General features: G+C 59.7%; 1 protein-coding gene across 3 annotated transcripts in view; it reads left to right on the top strand.

Moving 5' to 3' along the window:
• KCNIP1 (potassium voltage-gated channel interacting protein 1) overlaps window positions 1-20,048 on the top strand; it is a 240,795-nt gene that overhangs the window by 69,497 nt on the left and 151,250 nt on the right. For 2 of the 3 annotated variants that reach the window (XM_045826758.1, XM_045826756.1), the window contains exon 1: window positions 11,828-12,184. The exons of the other annotated variant lie outside the window; for it this stretch is intronic. In XM_045826758.1, coding sequence (XP_045682714.1) covers window positions 12,124-12,184 — 61 coding nt within the window. In that variant the 5' untranslated portion in view covers window positions 11,828-12,123. Of the gene's footprint in view, window positions 1-11,827; window positions 12,185-20,048 lie in introns of those variants that run through there. 3 annotated transcript variants of the gene reach the window in all.

Genomic DNA, 20,048 nt, shown 5'->3' with positions numbered 1-20,048 from the left:
AGGAGGCACCAGACCAGATGACCCCCCCGAGAAGCGTGGTGTGGCCGCAAGGATGCAGGCCTTCTGAGAGGACCCCTCTCCTTGTTGCTAAGAGAACTGGGGGCTTGTCACCTGGGGGCACAAAGGAGGCCCCAGATGGAGCCCCTGAGCAGGACACGAATGGCCGGTTGTTTCCTAGGTGGTGAAATCCTGCTTCTCTGGGTTAATGAAATACTACAGCGATCCCAGGGCGCTGTGAAATGGAGTCAGCCCGCGCCTGGGTGCTGGCGAGGGCCCTGGAAATGCTGCATTTGAGCACTTCCCCGGGGACGTGAGGGTTTCTCCGTTTCTAAGAACTTTCACATTAAAATGCAGACGGCATATGGCATACCTCAAGGCACAAATAATTGTCAGTCCCTTCTGCTCTTAATACCGTTCTGTGGGGGTGACACCTTGTTTCCTGGCCAGGGCAGGGGCTCTGGAGTTTGGGCTGCGACGCACCGGTAGGTCCCGCGGTGCCCGTGGGACACTCGTCACCGGGAGGGACACACACGCCTGTTTGTGCTTCGCCGAATTCAACTCGCCAACCTTGCGAATTCATTACACAACGTTCCTCCTGACATTCAAACACTGTTTGCATAATTGATGAATCAAAACTTATTAAAAATTAAACCAATTAGTTTCTCAAACTTATAAACATACGTTACGATATTAACCACACTCTCCACAACTTGTAATTAAAACCGTAAGTTTCATGTCTCCTCAGTGCTTCCAACACCTGAAAAGTCAGCCCAAAGGCACGCGAAACATCACAATGACTGAAAAATATATTCTTACATTAACCCTTGCCCTAGTTACAAAAGGATAAAGATCACGGACAAACATCAGCGTTTTCAGCATTTTCTTACTGATTCTTGTATTTTCCCAGAGTTACTTTCTCAGAATAAATACCACAGTTTCCTAGAATTAGGGTAAAAGGAAATGATACAGTTTCTCTTAGAATTTCTCCCAGAACTAAAAGGAAAAATGATACCTCAGGCCACCAGTTTTGGGGGTCCTGGTTCTTATTTGGGACCCCAGTAAAGTGTCTTCCAACAGGATGGTACTTCAGGTGAACGTGACCTTGCTAAGGATGTGGAGGTCCATGCCTTTCACAGAGACCTTCCTTCTGCGACCACGGGGCTTTCCTAAAGCGCTGTGTTTCATTTCCTAAGGAACCACGCATCAAAAAATCAGCAGTCTGCTATCTTCTTGGAGATATTTGGCCAATTCAGTTTCTCCTGCCACATTACCGGTTGGTTTTCTCTTTATTTGTTATTGTGCACAACTACGACTTTCTGTCTTGTCCCCGGAACCGTCAGATGTGTTTAAAATACACTCTTCCCTCCGTACAAGGGTAGAGAGAAGTGCCCTTCTGTGCTTCGTAAGCCAACACATATTTAATAGAGGAAATATTACCCACATACAATACAAGGGGGCTATTAAAAATGATGTAACATGCAGTGCAGCGCTATCCTGTTTGCCCTTTTTGCACGGTCTCCGTCAACCTCTCTCTTTGGAGCTTCATTAGGAACTTATGGTGCTGCACAGATTCCATTTGTTTTAATTAATTATAGTTATTAGTCTCATTTGGTATTCAGATCGTCTGGGCTTAATGCGGCTCCTCGGCCCTTTCATGACTACCCCGTGACATTCTGGGGAACATCCTTGCATCTCACCAGAAAGGGACTTCCTTCCTACGTAAAGCTGCCCTCCAAAGAACGCCCCGTTTCTTTCAGGGGAGACAGGTGCTGGAGACAGGCTCTGGGCGTTCAGGGGCGCGTGAGCGCTGGCGGTCGGACACGCGTGGTGCTGCGGCTGCTGCGGCCACCGAGTAACAGACGTGGGGAAATACGTCACGTTGAGGGGTTCGCATTAGCGTTTCCACTTTACCTTGAGCTTTGCTCACATAGTGCGTCTTGCCCTGACATCAGCATTTTAAAACTACGTTCCGTACGACAACAGTTCAAGCTCTCATCTGGGCGATCATCCGCCTCATTTTCATTTTGTTCTTTGTTTATACAATAATTATACACATACACGATGCCGGCTGTTTCTCACTCATCTCCAGTCCGTTGGTTGGAGACCGTAGAAGTCAGGCCAGCCTACCCCCCTAGCGAAGGGTTTCCTTTTCCTCCTCTCTGAAGGCAGCTGCCTGCTGGGGAATCACAGCCACGACAGGGAGCAGAGCTGAGAATAACCCATAGTGACAGCTGCTTGCAGTGGGTTTGCATGAGGAGAGCAAGGCCCCCTCCCCTGCGGCTTCTGCCCTGGACGGTCCCCCTGACGGCATCTGAAGCGCAGTGGCCGTTTCCTGTTCCTGCCCTCGTGTCATTACGAGGTCGCACTGTTTGTCTTCGCAGCAGAGTGGCTCTCCGAGTCCCCATCCTTTATCGAGTGCTGAGGCGCTTGCCTCCCGCGGATGCGCCTGGCGGAATGTTGGCAGCGTCCGCAGGCACTCTGCAGACTGTGTCTCCAGCCAAGCGCGAAGCTTTGGCATTCCCTCCGGCAGCGGCGCGGTAGGCCCACGGGGAATACGGGAGATACTGATACTTTGAAAAGAGTTGTTAGCGGGAGCAGACACTGTCTGCGTGGAGTCCGCTCTGAGAGAAGATCTGCCACTCCGACCGCGTCCCTCGCTCCCCAGGGCGTAACCCCGGTCGGTGCTCTCCCCCAGGGCTGCCCCGCCTGCCGGACTTCTGCACGCTCCAGGCCCAGCCCGGGCCCTTCTCCTGGGGGTCCAAAAGGGGAAGGCTCCTCCTCGCCAGATTCGTCCATAATCGTTAGTAGGAATAACGACCATAATTACAATGATGGCCAATTTTCGGATTCCTACTGGGTGCCAGGCTCCATATGAGACTCTTGACAGCTATCCTGTCGTAAAATTTGCATAAACGGTCCCATGAAATGTGCGCAGTTATTTGCTTCACGTCACCTTTGACGAAACAGAGACTCGGGGAGCTGGAGCAGCTGCTCAGGGCCTGGCTGCTTGGTGGCAGGGCCGAGAGCCAGGCAGACGGATGCTGGTGTCTCGAGGAGCCGTGCCCCCTGCCAAAAGCCGCCCGTGGTGGCTGGACCTGCTTGCTCCGAAGTCCAGTCCGGCCAGCAGTAGGTTCGGGGGATCCGTGAATGGGGTTAGTGATGCACTGTTGCTCCGCCCCCTGGGGGCGTGGCTACAGAGTGAAATAGATGTGGACTGTGGCTCTGTGGGAGGAAGGCGCCAGATGAAGTCATGTGTTCCCAGCGGGGTTTGGCTGGCAAACTCCCTTTGTCTTTCAAGACCCAGCTCCAGCACCGCCTCTCTTGGAAAACCTTGCGGACTGCCCGCCCCTCGGTTCTTCTCCCCCAGGTGAATTAGATGCCTCTCTTTTGCGCTGGCTGGCTTCCGAGCTGATCCCTGCGGGCCCCTCCTCCATCGTCACGTGGTTTGTGCACCACTCTGTCTCCACAGGACGGTGAGCTTCCTGAGGGTCTGGACCAAGCCCACCTCACCTCTCTTCGCATCTCCGGTGCCATCACAGGATGGGTGGGCAGAGCCGGGGCTGGGCGGATGCCGACGGAATCGTTGGAGGGACTGGCCGGGAGCTCATCCATGACAGACGGCAGATTCTGGGTCATCGGGCATGGGGAGAGCCAGGCGAGGGGCCCTGGTTTTGTCTGCAGCCTGCCTCTGCCGCCTCCTGCGCTCTGGACTCGATCCCGAGCTCACGGCGTCCAGCCCTCACCACAGAGCACCCTCCCCAGCAGCCCTGAGCTGTGGGCGCCGATGTTCACACACCATGCAGGTGCCAGCCCAGGGAGCAAGAGCCCCGCACTGTCACCTAGCTCTCTCAGCCCCCGCTAGAGGGCCCAGACCCCTCACCGGGGGCCAGCCAGCGCAAGGAGGGACCACAGAAGAGGCATCATCTTGAAGTGCCGCTGTTGTCAAGGCGGTCTTGTGGCAGGCCGGTGCGGGGAGCGGAGGAGAGGGCCAGGCTGGCCTCTCAGAAGGGCCCCCCTCAGGGGACTGGGAGGAAAGGGGTATATCTGCTTTTGGAGGGGCTGTTTCACCTTTCCCCCCAGTCCTCCACCTGTGTGCGTGCCACCACCTGTGTCTGGCGTCCTCTAAGCCAAAACAGAGGCCCTTTAACAGCCATGTTCCTCTGACCTGCAGCACTCGTCCTGGGAGGGGCGAGGGGCGAGTGGAAGCCCCCCCCACCGACCCCAGCCGTTCTTCCTGGTGCTCCTCTGTTTCCCCCACGTCCTTCTCTGCCCTTCCCTGCTCCCTCCCCTTCTCTCCTTGTTGGGTGATGGCGTGGGCCTCGAACACAGGCAGAATGGGCTTCAAGTGCTGGCTCTGTGGCTCACTCCAGCTCCGTGGCCTTGGGCAAATCACCCCACCTTTCTGAGCCCCAGGAGGCCTATCTGTAAACTGGGGAAGAGAGCAGCGCCTGCCTGCCACAGAGGTAGTGTGAGCACAGTTTTACGAATAGCTAAGACCTTCAGGCAACTTCCGCAGCTGTGCCGGAAATGTTACTTTGCTTATTTCGTAAATTGCTGAAGTTAGTTTCTATTCTTCCTGCGGGGTGGGGGACGGAACTGAAATCTCAGTCAACTCAGGGCACCCCGTCCCCCCAGGGTTGCCTGACTCTCCCAGGGGCCTGGAAAGCAGGCAGGTGTGGGGCGGGCTCCACCTGTGGTGCGCAGCCTGTCATCTCTCCAGGCGGGCAGCCCCAAAACACCCTGGCTCCTGTGCCTTCTGCGGTCACTGGGCCAGCCGGGTCGCAGCGGGGCCCTCCAGCCTCGGCCCGAGGTTTGCTGGCTCTCTGGGGCTCTCTGGGCTACACCCCACTTGGGTGCACAGGGGCAGGATTCTCCTCCTTACCAGACTCGTCCTGGAGAGAGGCCAGGGCTCCAACCCCCTGGCCTAGGAAATGTGGGCTTGTGGAGTGTGCAACATTCCTGCCACAGAGAGGGCTGGGGGCTGGGATGGGGCCTCAAGGTCATTTCCACTCCTTCAGACCGGACTTGGGAGAGGGGCAGGAGGCTCTCCTTGGCCCCCAGATTCCACCACAGTCTGGGTTTCAGTGCTGAGCAGGGCCCCCTGAGGGGGTCCAGGACAAGCCCCCGTCCTGCCCTCTAACTGAGCCTTGTGTCTGACGCCGGAGCCCCTGTAAGTCAGCACCCAGGACGGGATTCCTGCCCCCGCGTGTCTGTGTCCTCTCTGCCCCCGGAGAGGAACGCTGCAGGTCTCGAGTGAGGGGCGGAGAGCGTGGTCACAGGAAATAAGGGAGGAAGCATCCACTGATCCCCTGCAGTTTTAAGTTGCTGCATTTCTGTGGGCCCCTCCCAGAGTCAGCCCTCAGAGTGGTGGTGGCCACCCCCAGCTCCGCCTGCCTTCCCGCCTCCCCTACCCCCACGCTCCGGGTTCCCTCCCTCTTCAGGCCCCACTGCAGTGGCGCCAGCAGCAGCAGGGCTGGGAGGCCGGGGGCCAGGCCTGTGGTAAACAGGAGGCGCTCACTGAATGCACTCACGGAATGAGTGAGTGGGCGACGGAGCGACTGAAGGTTCGTGATGGCGGTAGGACGCCCCCCACCTTTCACCGATCCTGGGGGCCTGCCAGGCACTGCACCAATGCACTTGAACGCTTCTTCTCACTTACTAATTCTCACACCAGCCCTAGGAAAGAGACACCATCCTTGCCCCCATCTGACAGATGTTGAAACTGAGGCCGCGAGGGGTTAAAGCCACACCTCTGAGAAAGGACGGGATCGAGTCCATTACTATGACCTTTCCTCCTTAGGGCAGAGTTTTTTAACCAGGTGTCCATGGCCGTGCCCCGGGGGGAACACGGCGAACACCGTGGAAGTGTGTGGAGAGTGCGAGTGTGTGTGCACGCACGCACGCACGGTTCTGTTGGAGGAGGCGGTTCACAGGTTTCATCAGGTGCTGGAAGGCTTGTTCGGACATGTTGGAATCCATTCATTTCTCTGCCCTTCCTCCGCCCGTCCATCCTCCCGTCCACTCCCAGAGGGCTGTCAGTCAGTCGCTCGAAGTACTTGCCTCGTGCCCGGCCTGCTGCCGGCACCCAGGACTGCTCTGGCCTCCCGGCACAGAGCGTGGCTTCAGAGAATGAAATCCGAGATGCCCTCAACATCCTCCCTCTCCCGGGTCTGGTGACTCGGAAGGGCCTTGCCGCCGCGTCCGGGTGGCCGCACTGTCTGAACATCTCTCAGCCCCGGGGGGAGACTGTGCCAGCGCTGGAGCATGAAGGGGGAACCCTTGGGCAGTGCGGCCGGCGGGGCCTGAAAGGCAGAGCCTGTGTCCCGGCTTCCTCCACGTGATGCACTCCCTGCGGCCTGCACTGCGCTAGCCCTGCTCCCTGGAGGGGCACGGCCAGCCTGGTGGACAGAGGAGAGCGTGCTGGATGCATGAGGCTCTGGCTCAGCACAGGCACTTCCAAGCCCCTGTCCTGTCCCGGGGTCTTTTCTCCTCCCGGGGCAGCAGCGGGGAAGAGGTGCTTGCAAAGGAGCCCCGAAGGGGAAACCGAGGCATTAGGGTTAGAGTTTTCTAAGTCGGGAGACTGTGTCAGCTGGGGAGACCCTGCCCCCGGCACGTTTGTGACCACTCGAATCTTCAGCCTCACCCTACAAACGACATCCGTGGGATTCTTCTGCGCGTGGAAAGCGAGGCTTTCAAAGGTCAAATAGCTTGCTCAAGGTCATGACCCCCCTCCACCCCGTGCATCTGAAGCCCGATCTCCCTGACTTGGAAACTGTACCCCCCGCCCCCCCCACCGCCCACTCTGAGGACCTGCGTGCGATCAACATCACTTTGTAACTCCGTAATTTGCAAAGGTTATCCCGCTGGGTTTCTCTGAGCGTCTCCCCCCACACGCCCCCTCCCCTTCTTCCTGTCCAGCCCGATGGCAGTTTGTCGTTTGTCACGGTGGGGGGGGGGGGGTTGATTGTCTTTAGTCCTACACCACCAGGTCTTATGGCTCATTGGCTCATTACGGGTCCATACACTTAGAACAGTGCCTGGCAGGTAGATGGTGCTTTACAAATATTGTGTTGAATGAAGGGATGAGTAACCAGGTGAGCCCCAGGCAACCAGCGATGGAGGGCATTTGCAGAGAGCTGTACAAAGAGACGAAGCCCTTGCCTTTCCTTTGCCCCTCCCACCGCCCTCTGAAGGGGTCCTGCTCTCCGCTCTCAGCGGCCGCTGCCCTGGCCCCGGTGCGCGTTTAGTAAGAGAAGTGGGACTCGACTGGTCCCAGGGCTGAGCGGGGGTGGCCTTTCCCCTGCCCTAAAGGGTCTCAGCGTGAGGGTTTGCAGAGCACCGAGGAAAACTGGGGCCAGGTGGAGCCGAGGTTGGAGGGGGGGAGGCAGGATGTGGGGTGTGTGTGGGCGGGGGGTGCCTGCTTTGCTTTCTAAACGCTCCGAGTCTGTTTGAGGAGGAGCCAGACTCGTGCGTGTGGACCATGTGGGCAACGGCACGAGGCAGCAGCCAGCACAGCGCTGAATTGCGCACAATCGGGTGCCAGCCGCATCCTCTTCCTTAGCTAATCTGAGTCTCTTCACACCAGCCGGCGGCCCTGAGAACAGCTTCCCCATGAAACAGATGAAGAGCGAAGTCGGAAGCCAAGGGAAGGCTGCAGCTCGCTCACGTTCACACCGCCCTACCCGGCACGGTGCCTGGCCCGCAGCACCGGCGACAGTGGCAGGCCCCTCCCTACCCGGCCACGCTGCGTGCCAGGCACCTGCCGAGGGCCTCAGAGGCGTCACCTGGCCACTGCTCACAGTGACGCCACGGTCCACCGAAGGTGAGGCTGGGGCTCAGAGAAGGTACTCAGCAGGCCCCAAGTCACACAGCTATGAAGGGGCAAAATCGGGATTTGAACCCAGATCCAGCCCTCCCCCAGACCCAGGCCCTTAATCTGACGCCGCTGCCTCCGAGTGTCAGGGGACACACGGAGACCTTCCCTCGCTCACGAGGGTGGGAAGAAACGCGCCGGAGGGAACCGAGCGGTGGGAGGAGAGACTGAGGGACCAATGCAGCTGCGCGTTGCATAATCACAGGGCAGCACGTGCGTGCTGGAACGGGATCCCTGCAGGCCCCTGACCGCCCCACCCCTGCCTCCCCAGACAGCCTCCCCGAGGGGCCCTAAGGGCTCCTGCAGGGGGTGCTCACGGCAGAGGGAAGACTCCCGAGACTCCCGAGGGCATGGGCAGGTGCTGGGCATATGGATCCGCCTGCTCGGGTGCTGGACCGAAACGCCGCAGGCTTCAACGACAGACGTGTATTTTCCCACGGTTCTGGGCACTGCAAGTGTCCAGGTTGGTGTCTGGTGAGGGCTCTGCCCCCGAGTTGCAGACGGCTGCCCCTCCTTCCTCCTGTGTGCTTGCCAGGCCTTTCCTCGGCGTGTGTGGGGGACCAGGGGCGCCTCTCTGGTATCTGTCCTTACAGGACCAGTAAGGACACTAGTCCCCGCCCTCACAACCTCATTGAATCTCAATTACTTTTTCAGAGGCCCCATCTCCAAACATAGCCACACCGGGGTTAGGGCCTCAACCTGCAAGTTGGGGGTGGGGGGGGGACACAAACGTTCAGTCTCCGAGTGGATGAGCTGGGGACCGAGCGTGAGCTCGCCCACCTGCCGGATTAGGAGAAGCCACGGCCATGGAAGCCCATGGAGCTGGCAAGGTTGCGTCAGCGAGTATGCCGTGCTGGGGGCGGTGGGTCACACGGCCCCTGCAGCCAGGTGACTGGGGGGAGGCTCCCTGTCTCCCCACGCGGTTCTCTGCTCTGTCACAAGCCCCCAAGAGACAGGGAGTGGGCCTGATGTCATCTCTCTCTTGTCCTTCACACTTAATGTGCATTCCTCCGTGGGTGCTTTCTTCGTGCACATCCCGCAGGTGATGGGTGCTGCGTCGTATGCAGCAGGTGCCTGTTCATCTGTAGAGGACACCTGCCACCCGGGGCATCATCGGGAACAAGTGGGCTATCGTGCGTGTGAATATTTGGTACGTGGTTGATGTATGAGTGAATGAATGTTTGTTGAATGAATACATCTTTACTTGGGAGAATGCGTTTCTTCCTCAGAAGAGCAAGGGTGATCTGGTCATCGTCAGTTTTTACTCACTAACTGGGTCACTGAGCAAAGAAAATCCATTCATTCATCCATTCGTTCGTTCATTCATTCAGCACTGATTGACTGCGCCCCTGTTGGAAACCAGGGGTCAAGCAGACAGCATAGAGCTAGATCAGCAGTGGTCCCTGCTCTTTGGGGATGCACCATGCAGAGGGACAGACAGACAAGGAAAGGGGCAAGGTGTGCTCTGATGCGGGGGAGCCCCACCTTCTGCAGGAACCCCAAGGCAGACACAAACTCGGGGGTCAGAGGGATTTCTGAAGGAAATGACAGCCGAAGCACATCTTCAAGGATGAGCAGCACGTCGCCGGATGGAAAAGGTTGAGGGACACTCGAGGCGGAGGGACCAGCAGGTACCATGGCCCCGAGGCACATCTGGGGAGAGTGAAGGTCTGTGTGGCCAGAACCCCAAGGAGAGCACCAGGGAGCAGGGGACGGGTAGACGGAGCCAGGCCACTGAAGGCCTCACAGTGTGTGTGTAAGCAGCTCGGACCTTCTCTGGTGCCTTCTCTGGTCCCACTGCTCAGAGGCCGCCAGCGGCGAACTTCCGGAGGCCCTCTCGGCACCTCAGCCTTTTCCAAACTCCTGAGGGTGGGCTTCAGGCAGCGTGGACATGATGGGGGCCCGAGGGTGCAGGGGTGTGGCGCTCCCTCTGGTGATCTGAGACGGCTGGGGTGGCACCACCCTCGCCCCAGTGAAGACACCTTCTCTGTTCCTTGACTCCTGGCCATCCTCACGGGTCCTCTCAAGTGACCTGTGGCCTCAGCCGCACCCCTCCTTTCTTCCCCGGCAGGGGTGGGCAGAGGGGAGGTGGGGACCAGCCCCTCCCAACCTTCCGTCATCCAGAATTGCAGGCCTCCTGAATCAGGCAGCTGAGCGCTGGCAGTTAGGACAGCCGAAGCTTTCTTTCACTCTGGTGGCACCCAGAGGTGCTCTTCCAGGGACTCCATAGCCCCCACGTCCTCATCTGCCAGCAGGAGGTGGTGACAGAGCCTAAGACACCAAGTCCTGGTCCCACATTTGCCTGGGTCACTTCGGGCAAATGTCTTAGCCTCAGTTTCTCTCTGTGGTGATGATTAGACTTCATCTGCCTAACTCGCAGGGTGGGGGTCACATGGGGGGTCACGTGGGGGTCACGTGGGTCACACAGCAATGGGCGCTGCAACGAAAAGGGGTGGATGTTTGCAGTTCCCTCGTACACGAAGCAGGACGCGCTTGGACTTGAGGAAGCGTTACGTGCCGCATAGGCAGAGAAAGTCACTCAGGTCCCTCGCCAAGCCGCAGGACACTGGTGCCCCTGAAAGGGCAGCTAGTGGGCTGGATGAGGGGAGGCAGCCCTTGAGGGTCCCTGCACCCTTGGGGAGTGACCGCGTGCCTGTGCGGCTGTGAGCCTGCGTGCATGGGTCACTGGGCTGCTTTTTGCGCTGACTCTGGCTGCACCTCCGGGCCTGGGTGCCTGCGGCTCATGTGGGGCCCTGTGGGTGCGCCCGTGGGTGTATTGCAGCTGTGTGAGTCTGTGTGCACCGCAGCAGCGCCTGCGTGGGCTGGCGGGACCCGTGCCCATGTGTTCCTGTGACCACGTGTACGCACTTCTAAGGCCACATGTCGCGGGACCCCGTGAGCTGCAGACTCGGTGTATAGTGGGGACCCAGGCAGCTCCCATTTGGGGGAGGGGTGGCTGCTACTTGGGCTGCCAGGAAGTGAGCCTTGCATTCCAGCATCTCAGGGGGCTGAGGAGAACCCGCAGGGGTGGACCCCAACTTTGCCCCTTTGCACGAGAAGCTGAAACTGGGGCTCTGGTCTGCGCGATGTGCAGTGAGGACCCACAGCAAGCAGACTGCTTCCTAAATGCAGCACCAACTCCAAGTCTGCCCCAAAGCTGACGGCTGATCAGTCTGGTGGGGGGAGGAGAGTGGAGGAGGGAGAGACGCAGGAAAGAAACAGCAAGAAGAGAAAGCAAGGGCCCAGAGGGGTGCGGGACTCTTCTGCTGTCCCCAGCTCTCCGTCACTGGAAGGTGGCCCTGGCCTTGGAGGGGCGGGAGGGCCCCTCCCCCACCACAGCCCAGTCGGATGTCCGTTTTTCACCCCTCCCTGGCAGGGCACACTTTTCCCTTCCGCCCTGTGAATCCAGGCAGCGAATGAAGTAAGGTTTCCCTTGCAGTCGAGTAAAATAATGCAGCGCGTACACATTGATCCCAGAAGCAATCTGCTGGCCCCTGAATCTCACCCATGAGCCAGGTGCTTGGGCCGGGCCTGGAGCGCAGCCTCTGGGAGTCTGCACACTCCTCTCGCCCGGCGTGAAGGGGCGTGGGCAGCAGCGGGTCCCTGGCGCCCCGCGTGAGCCCCTGGCGGCCCGGCCCCGCCCCGCCCCGCCCCCCTGAGGTTATCCACCCACCGGGTGCTCTCTGCGTGGCTCAGGCTTGCCGCCAGCGGGCGGGCAGCGAGCGGGCGGGCGGGCGAGCGGGCGGGCGGGCGGCGCGCGGCTCTGCTCCGCGCGGTCCCGGCTCTGTTCATTCATGATTGGTACTCGGCCCCCGGAGACCCAGCCGGAGCGCCGGGAGGGGAGCCGAGCGTGCGGCGGCGGCAGGCGGGGCGGGCGGAGCGAGGCTCCCGCACCGCACACAGCGCTGGCTCTGGTAGCTTCGGCCGGGCGGGCGGGCGGGCGTCCGCCCCGTGTCCAGCTCCAGGCAGGCTCCGAGGCACTGTCGCCGGCCCTTGGCGAAGGAAGCAGCGGGGCCGGGGTCCGAGGGCTCTCGGGGAGCCGCTGGCCCCGTGAGTCAGTGCATGTGCGGGGCTGAAGACGAAAAGAAAGGGCTCCCCAGAGCCGGCCCCACGCTCGCTGAATACCAAGCTGCAAGCGGGCTGCTGGGCTCTCTGTCCCCCCTCCAGTTCGGAGTGCAGGGTCCACACTGATCTCTTTCCAGGGGAGGGGAGGAGCAGGGCCCAGGGTCCCAACTCAAGTCTCGGCTGCCATGGGGGCCGTCATGGGCACCTTCTCTTCTCTGCAAACCAAACAAAGGCGACCCTCGAAAGGTAAGATGCCTCCTTCTTCCTTTTGTTCCCCTGGCTGGGTTTGGGGGTGCTCAACGCTGAGCTGGGGTCTGCCACCCGACTCCCTTGGCCCAGACGCCCCCCCTCCATTGGGAGCAGGTCCACGCTCCTGCATCCAGAGGAGTAAGGAGCCGGCAGTAAGGAGCCGGCGGGAGAATTGGTGTGAACAGCCGTGAAGGCACAGAGGAGGGCGCCAGAGTGGGGGGCGGGCGCCTGCTTCCTGGGTGATGGGCACCAGGACCCTCCTCCTGGGGAAACCCCTAGGAGCAGCAGGAAGGGGCAGATTCACGGTCGGAGATGGCGGGGGGACCGAATGGTTGAGGGTGGGGGTAAAGTGTCGGGAGGCTCTTCCCCTTCCCACGCCGGCAGGTGATTGTGTGACTCCGAGCACCCAGTGAGGGTGCTCACACCCTCCCCGCTCCTCGGGCTGCGATGCGGGTGCAGACCCGGGAGCCCGTCGCTAGGAGAGGGTGCTCAGCCTGCCTGCCCCAGAAACCCTCTGCAAGCCAAAAGGAATCAGCCGCTGCCAGGTGCTGCCCCCCCCCCCCGCCCCCCGCCGGCCCGGGGCTCGCGTCCCTGTGGCTCAGGGAGTCTTTAGCAGACAGGGCATCACACGGGGGTGCTGCCGTGCCCTGGGAGCCGCCGGGAGCCGCAGGCACTGCCAGGGTGTGGCGGGGAGCTGAGCGTCCACCGAGGACTAGAAAGCACCATGTCCCGGAGCTGCTCCTGCCCGGCCCCTGCGCCACAGCTGCCTTTCCCCAGCTGAGACACGCTCTCTGTCCCCAGCGGGGCCGTCGTCAGGTGGGTCCGGGTGAAGTTGGGACAGACGTGTGTTGTGCCAGCGGGGACTGGGCCGGCCTCCCATCCATCCAGCAGTTAGGAAGTTGGTGGTTGGCAGACAGAGACCAGATACCGTTAGGAAGAAGAAAAGGATGGTTTCGGTTTGGTTTCTTTTCACGCTCAACTCCTGTCGTGGGTGGTCAGGGGGATTTCAGTAACCTGACACTGACAAGTTCAAGTTCGGCCGTGGATGCCCAGGTTCTGGCGTGAGTCCCTCCCTCCGTGGCCTCAGGCAAGGCCCTTCACCCCTTATGGTATTGATCAGATGTGTTAGAATAATAGCGCACCCCAGGGTGTACCCCAAGAGGCTTCTCTTAGGGCTTCGGTTGGTCTCGCTGGATGTATTAGGGGAGTCCGCCTCACAGAGCACCCCCTCCCCCCCCAGTGACCTGTCCTCACTGGGTGCAGGCATCTGGCCCAGCCCCCGGAAACATCAGGCCGGCTGCCCCCTGAGGGCTGAGGTCTCTGGGGAAAGGTCGTCGGGGACGAAGCTGGGCTGGGGTTCATAGCCTAGAACGTGGAAGAGGCTTCGGCCCATTTGTCCAGCTGAACCGCACGTCCTCCCGGCAGGGAAGGGCCTGGCTGCCCTCTCAGCCGTCCTAGGCAGGACCAACAGGTCCGCGAGCCTTGGCCTTGACTGACACTCAGAACCCCGCCGATACTGCTCGACTAGGGGCGAGGCTCAGCCCCGAACCTCCATCCCCCCTCCCATCATCTGTCTATCTGACTCCCACGCATCTCACAGGCCAGCAGACCGTGGGGACAAGGATCTCAGGTGTTTCGAATCATTTTCTATGCCTGTGGCACTTTGGGGAGGCAGCTCCATAGGTAGCAGAGTCTGGGTGTGAGTCCCTCCCTCTGTCACCTCAGATAAGTCTCTTCACCTCTTCTTGAAGCCTCAGTTTTCTTATCCATAAATTGAATGAGAAGACTACCTCCAGGCAGGAGACCGGGGGTGTGGGGCAGTGGAGGGAGGGAGGGCCCTCGCAGACTGCTGGCTGCAGCCACCGGGGGCCCAGAAGGGCTTGCTGAACGGATGTGAAGATCAAACGGATGATGGATATGGAGCTCTGAGTACAGGGCTGGGCAAAGACTTAGAGCTCAGACATGGCTGTTCTAGCATTCTCTTCTCCACACAAAACTGCAGGGCACCCCGACTGCATTCCCACCGGCTTCCCAGGGGCTAAAGGCCTTTGCTTCTCCCTCCCAGGATTCTAAGAAAGAGGACAGAGGGCCCCGGCATGCAGTGAGCTCCTACTGTGTGCCGGACACGGTGCCGGGGGCTTCATCTGTGTGTGTGTTCACATTCAGCTCTCTCAAGCTGCCAGAGCCCTGAGCGGCCAGCCCCCGCCACGCAAAGCCCCGCCGCACGGCTGGCCACGAGCTCCCGGGCATTTGCCCTGTAGTAGCAGAGGCCGATTTTCCCGTCTTGCCCTCTGGAAAGCTAATGTGCCGAAGACCCTTCCCGCAGAGAGGCAGGCGGCTTGGAGACTGGCCGGGAGACGAGCGTCCCCCTCCCTCCGGGACCTCAGTTTCTCCTTTATGGAAGGAGGTAGTGACACCCGGGCCTCAGATCTGTGGGGTTTTATTGCTGATGCTCTCTCCAGAGCTGCAGCTGTGATGGCTGAGACAGCGGGCTCAGACCTAGTGCAACGCAGTCGGAGAGAGTACAGGAGACGTGCCTCTCGGTGGTCGGCCCCCCTGCGGGGTTCAAATCCAGGCTCTGTCACTTCCTAGCCATCTGACAAAGGCTCATTTTCCTCCACTGTAAAACAGGGACAGTAGTAGTCACCGTCTGATAACTGTGGGGTGTGTGGATTTCAAGGATAGCAGCACAAGCCAATTCCTAGGCCAAGCTCTGCTATATAATCAGCGGTCAGCAAATTTTAGCCGCTGTGGAATTTATGGCTCTCCCATGTGGGGCTTCCAAATGCCTGGAGTGAGGCCATCCTGGAAGTGGTCAGTGCCTCTGGGTGTCCGGGCAGCTCGTTTCTGGAGCGCCCGTCCAGCCCTGCCGAGGTGACCAGGGCCCCGAACCCCGTTGCTGCAGCCCCCCCAACCCCGACCTCTGCTGCTGCTGCTGGCCCTGAACACATTCCAGCCTGCTCCGTAAATACCCTGCGTGTGTTGAAAACAGGATTTTGTAACACTCATACGTTTTTAAAGTGGAGCAAAAGCCGTATGTGATTAGTGCTGGGAGAGGGGTGCCCCTGCCCGCCCCGGGCGTTCAGGGAGAGCGTCCTGAAGGCAGCAGAAACCCGAAGTAAGCGGAGGAGAGCCACGTCACCGAAGAAGGGCATTCCAGCATGTTCTCTGTCTGCGTTTGGGGTCTCTGCCTTCCGTGAAGGTGGCGAGAGCCCTGCTTTGGCGGAGGCAGCCTCTGCACCCTAGTCCCAGGCAGGATTTCCGACTCCAGTAGTTTTGCGTGTGCTTGGCACACCGAGGACAGTGCTCTGGGCTCGGGTGGGCTAGTGGGAAGCGTTGGGGTGTCGGAGTCACCAGAGGAGGAGGTGCAGCTGTGGCAGCTGGGTCTGTGGTGGGGGGGTGCAAGAGCATTGAGGGAGAACATCACGAGGAAGACCCCTCCCTGGGAAATAGCCCCATGTGGCAGGGGGGCTGGGCTATCCCCCTCGACTGAATGAAGCATTCAGTACCTTCTGGGAGGGTGAGTGTGGGATCTCCAGAATGCTCACTGAAGAGACGAGCAGACAAAATCCCACAGCTATTAAATGCCTTTCTAAGGCCACACGGCCAGTTAGAGACAAACGCGGGACCGGTCCCCTGGCCCCTAGACCAGGGGGCACCTGGCGAGGCTGGGTTGGGGGCCTGTTGGTGGGGCAGCACGTTCAGCTAGGAGCGATCTGGGAGGCCAGCAAGAGGCAGCGAAGCGGAGAGAAGCCATTGCCCTGCCGTGACAGGGTGCCGGCCTCCGGTGACACGGGGCAGGCCGCCTCTCCTCGGAAATGTGGCTTTCCTTCTGTCCGAAAGAGGCGTACTGGGTTGCGGAGGCACCCGCGCCTCGGGCGTTGCCTGCGGCCGAGTCTCCGTCCACCCCTTTCACTCCGTTCCATCCCTTCCCCACCCCCCACCTCCTTCTCCAACGGTTAAAATTCTGCCCGCATTCCGAGACTTCCCTCAGCTGTTTCCACATTCTGGAAGGCTTCCCCAGGCCCCAGAGAAAAGTGACTCCTTCCATCTAAATGCCTAAATCTTTCAGGACGTATTTCTCCTGACTCTCAAGTCCTGCTTTGAGTTGTGCTGGTGCCACGGACGGTGGTTTTGATCCTCGCTTCACCCCAGAGTGTCGGCTGCTTGGGGTGGGGGGGCTCGTCTGAACCGCCGTTCACAGCCTGCAGCTCGGCGCCTTGCATGCAGTAGGCACTCAATACATCTTTTCTGGGAGGAATTATGAATAATGGGATGGTTGGCTGCTCTCTGTGTTTTTTCCTTTAATTGCAGACCCTGCAGGAAAAGTTGGCACCCCCCCCGGAATTCCAGTTACCCGCCCTCCGCCGGGAAAGAATTCTGTTCTCTGGTCGGCTGGCTTTGAATTGGCTTTGTCTCCGAAATGTTCTGAATCTGTTTACCGTTCAGCCGGGGAATGCCGATACCAGGGCGCCCAGTCCCCAGCCCCCCCACGATGGTCCCAAAAGTAGCCCACGCCCAGGGCCCCGCACAGTTCTGGCCTCTCAGTCCCAGAAGAAATTCAGGGGAGCTCCAGGCGTAGGGAAAGCGGGAGGCGGGGGAGGCGGAGGCGGAAGTGAAGGGGCTGCTGCCTAAAACCAGTGCAGGTCCTCATCCCAGGGCCTCGAAAGCCACCGCGAGACTCAGTCCTGTGTGCACACCCAGAGGGCTTTGCTCGGCGAATGCTCCGTACGTGCTCGAGGGAGCGAGGGCGTGGAAAAGCGAGTGATGGAGCGAACGGGGAGATCAATACACGTCGTGTGAAGTGTGTGATGGCAGGAGTGACGGGGGGAATGAGTGTATGAATGACTGACTGTGTGCGTAACTTAACGAGGAGTGAAGTCCTCGACAGGCTGCAATACAAGACTTGTGTTTGCTCGGAGAGCATTAGTGGTCGCGCTCCCAGAGCTTGGGTGCAAGCCCCTCTGCTCCCCGCCCCACCCCACAACCAGGAGATGGGGAAGGGGTCGGTCGTAGAGGAAGCCCCGGTACAGCTCACAGGAAACTTACATCCAGCAGGTGCTTCTTAGAAAGCTGGAAATTATAGATTCAGTCAAGAAGAATCCTGCTGATGTGTTGAATACCAGCAGACACGGAGTGTCTTTGGGGAAAGGTGGGAAGACGGAAAAGGGTCTCTAAGCTTTCACTCTTTAGTGGAGTCATTAAAAAAACACTAAAGTGACCTGGCTGGTGTGGCTCAGTGGATTGAGCACTGGCCTGCAAACCGAAGGGTTGCTGGTTCGATTCCCAGTCAGGGCACATGCCCGGGTTGTGGGCCAGATCCCCAGTAGGGGGCGTGTGAGAGGCAACCACACAGTGAGGTTTCTCTCCTTTTCTTCCTCCCTCCCTCTCTCTAAAAATAAATAAATAAAATCTTCTTTAAAAAAAAAAACTACAGTGAGGACTGACTCCAAAAGGCCTCCCTCCCTGGCATTTCACGGTCAGGTGCACCTTGCCGGGGTGGGATGCAGAGCCTGTGTGTCTGTCCGTCCTCCATCTGCTCACTAAGCCGCTCTTTCCAAGTCCTTGCGCCGGGTTTCCCCGATGTGATCTCCGCTCAAGGTCCACTCCGGCCGCCCCACGCTCCCTCCACCTCTCCCTCCGTATTCGCCCAGAGAACTCCTGCACATCCTTCAAGAGCTCATTTAGTATCCCCACACACACACACCCCCGCCCCCCACTCCTGTTGGCGGAGCCCCCTCACCCCCCCCGCTCCCCCACCGCTATTGTGCTCCCCCCACTCCAGTCTTCCACGTGGCGTGTTTGTGGGTTCACCCGGTTCTCTCTCTGACTGGCTCTGAGGGACTGGGTCTTACTGCAGGGCCTCTGCGAGGCCTGGCCCAGGGCCCAGATTTGAGGGGTGTCGGCTGTGTCGGCGGAAGTGAGGGTGACCGGCCCCGGGCGGGTGCTGCGGGCGGCCCAGAGCAGTGCAGGAATGCGACGGTGCAGAGAAGTCCGGGTCTGCGGGTGGGGAGAGGCACCGCCAAATTCTGCGTGATGACCCTGGAGCTGAAGTCCCTTCGCATTCATCGGGCAGAGTGGGAGCAGTGCTTCAGAGAGAGAGACAGGGAGAGAGGGTCAGGGAGAGGGAGTGTCACACTCGACCTGGGAGTTCCGGAACCTTCAGAGGAACTTGACTTATCTGTAAATGCTTTGCCTCTCTCCCGGTAGCATCTCAAATAGGTCACCCTCAGGGAGTTGCCGTGGTCAGCTGGGATGTGCTAGCGGCTGTGCACGGGCTGCGGGAGCAGGGCTTTGGATCCATTGCAATGGAAGGTGCCCTGGGGCAGGCAGTGGGGGGAATGGATGGGAGCCACACTCCATCAGGGACCTAGGACCAGGACTGTGCAACAGCCACAACGCCTTCGTTAAAGGAAGAGGCTTGGATTCACACTCTGGCTCTGTGACTTAGCTGCACCTCTCTCTGAGCCTCAGTCTCCTCCTCTGTAAAGTGGGGACAGTGACAGTGTCTCCCTCATGGGGCCGTGTGAGGGCTCAAGGAGGGAGGGGGCGCATCTTCACTCACGGTGAGACGGTTTTAGCAGCCCAGGGTCGCACCGGCTTCGCTGCGGCCTCTTGTCCATCGCGGGGCAGGTCCCTTCCTCTTCCGTTGCCCCATCTGTATGACGCTTCTTGCAGTCCCTCACAATCTCTGTCCCTTCGAACTGTGGCCTCTGATCCCCTCTCTCTCGGACCCGGAGCCACCAGGACCCTGAGCAGCTTCTCTGGTGACTCCTATGGGGCACTGACAGCTTCAGACGACGGAAGACATTCCCACCGGTGGGGTAGGGACATGTGGATCATCTTCCAATAACGGTGATAACAACACTAATACCAATAACGACGACGACAGCTGACACCGATCGGGCCGCTTCTCCGTGCCAGGCACCTGGCTCTGCCCTTCTCCTGTGTCAACCCCTTCCTGGCCCCGGAGGACAGACCCCGCTCCAGTTCCCACTCTGCAGATGGGGACACCGAGGCTCTAAGAATCGAAGCGCCTCGGCCAGGGATGCACAGCTCGTGGGCAGCAGTGCCTGCTTCCGGCTGAGCCCAGGACCTGGGAGGTTGCGCACCACCCCAGCTCCCTGCCACCTGCCCTGGCCCGGCCTGGAGGAGGAGGAGCAGCCGAAATGGGGCGCACAGAGGCTGGGGAGAAGGCCTTCGGGGACAGACGGAAGCTCCTCCTTCGCCGTGCCAAACCACCCAGCCAACTGCGGGCCTTGAGCAAGGGGCTTCCGGCCCCACCTCGAAGCAGCCCCGGGTCTGTTCCCACCTCATCTGACACTGCAAGGGCCCGGGTATGAAGTGATTGAGGGCAGAAGGCCAATTAGCAGATTCATTAATACGATTAAACATCTATCTTCTGCTCCGCTCATTTATGGGAACTAAATTTTCCTCCCTTCGTTACAGCCGTCGTTGCCTGTCAGGGGGGGATCGAGCGCTTAACTATCTCCACGCGGGTCAGAGCCTCCAGCCTGGGGACTCAGCCACCAGATTTGGTCAGTGTTTTCCCGTGGTCCAGAGGGGCGGGGAGGGGCCAGGCGGCCGATGAGTTGTCATCACTGGGAAGGAAACAAACCCAGGAACTTGCTGGCGCATCTGCCTCCTGCTCTCTCATGAGTTCCCTTCGTCCTTAGCCACGTGCCAGCCTAAATCTGTATCACACAGATGCATGTGCCGTGGCGGATGTACCCTTAGACCCGGATGCGAAAGCAGGCTATGCATAGCGTTGGCTGTGTGACCTCAGGCAGGCCACCACGCCTCTGTGAGCCTTCCTTTCCACAGCCAGAAGATAGGATGTTGGTAGTGAGTTCCTCCAAGG

Source organism: Phyllostomus hastatus, unplaced genomic scaffold, assembly GCF_019186645.2.
Source record: "Phyllostomus hastatus isolate PE091 unplaced genomic scaffold, TTU_PhHast_1.1 phas_contig_150, whole genome shotgun sequence".
Taxonomy (NCBI): Eukaryota; Metazoa; Chordata; class Mammalia; order Chiroptera; family Phyllostomidae; genus Phyllostomus; species Phyllostomus hastatus.
This window is presented reverse-complemented; position numbering and strand designations above follow the sequence as displayed.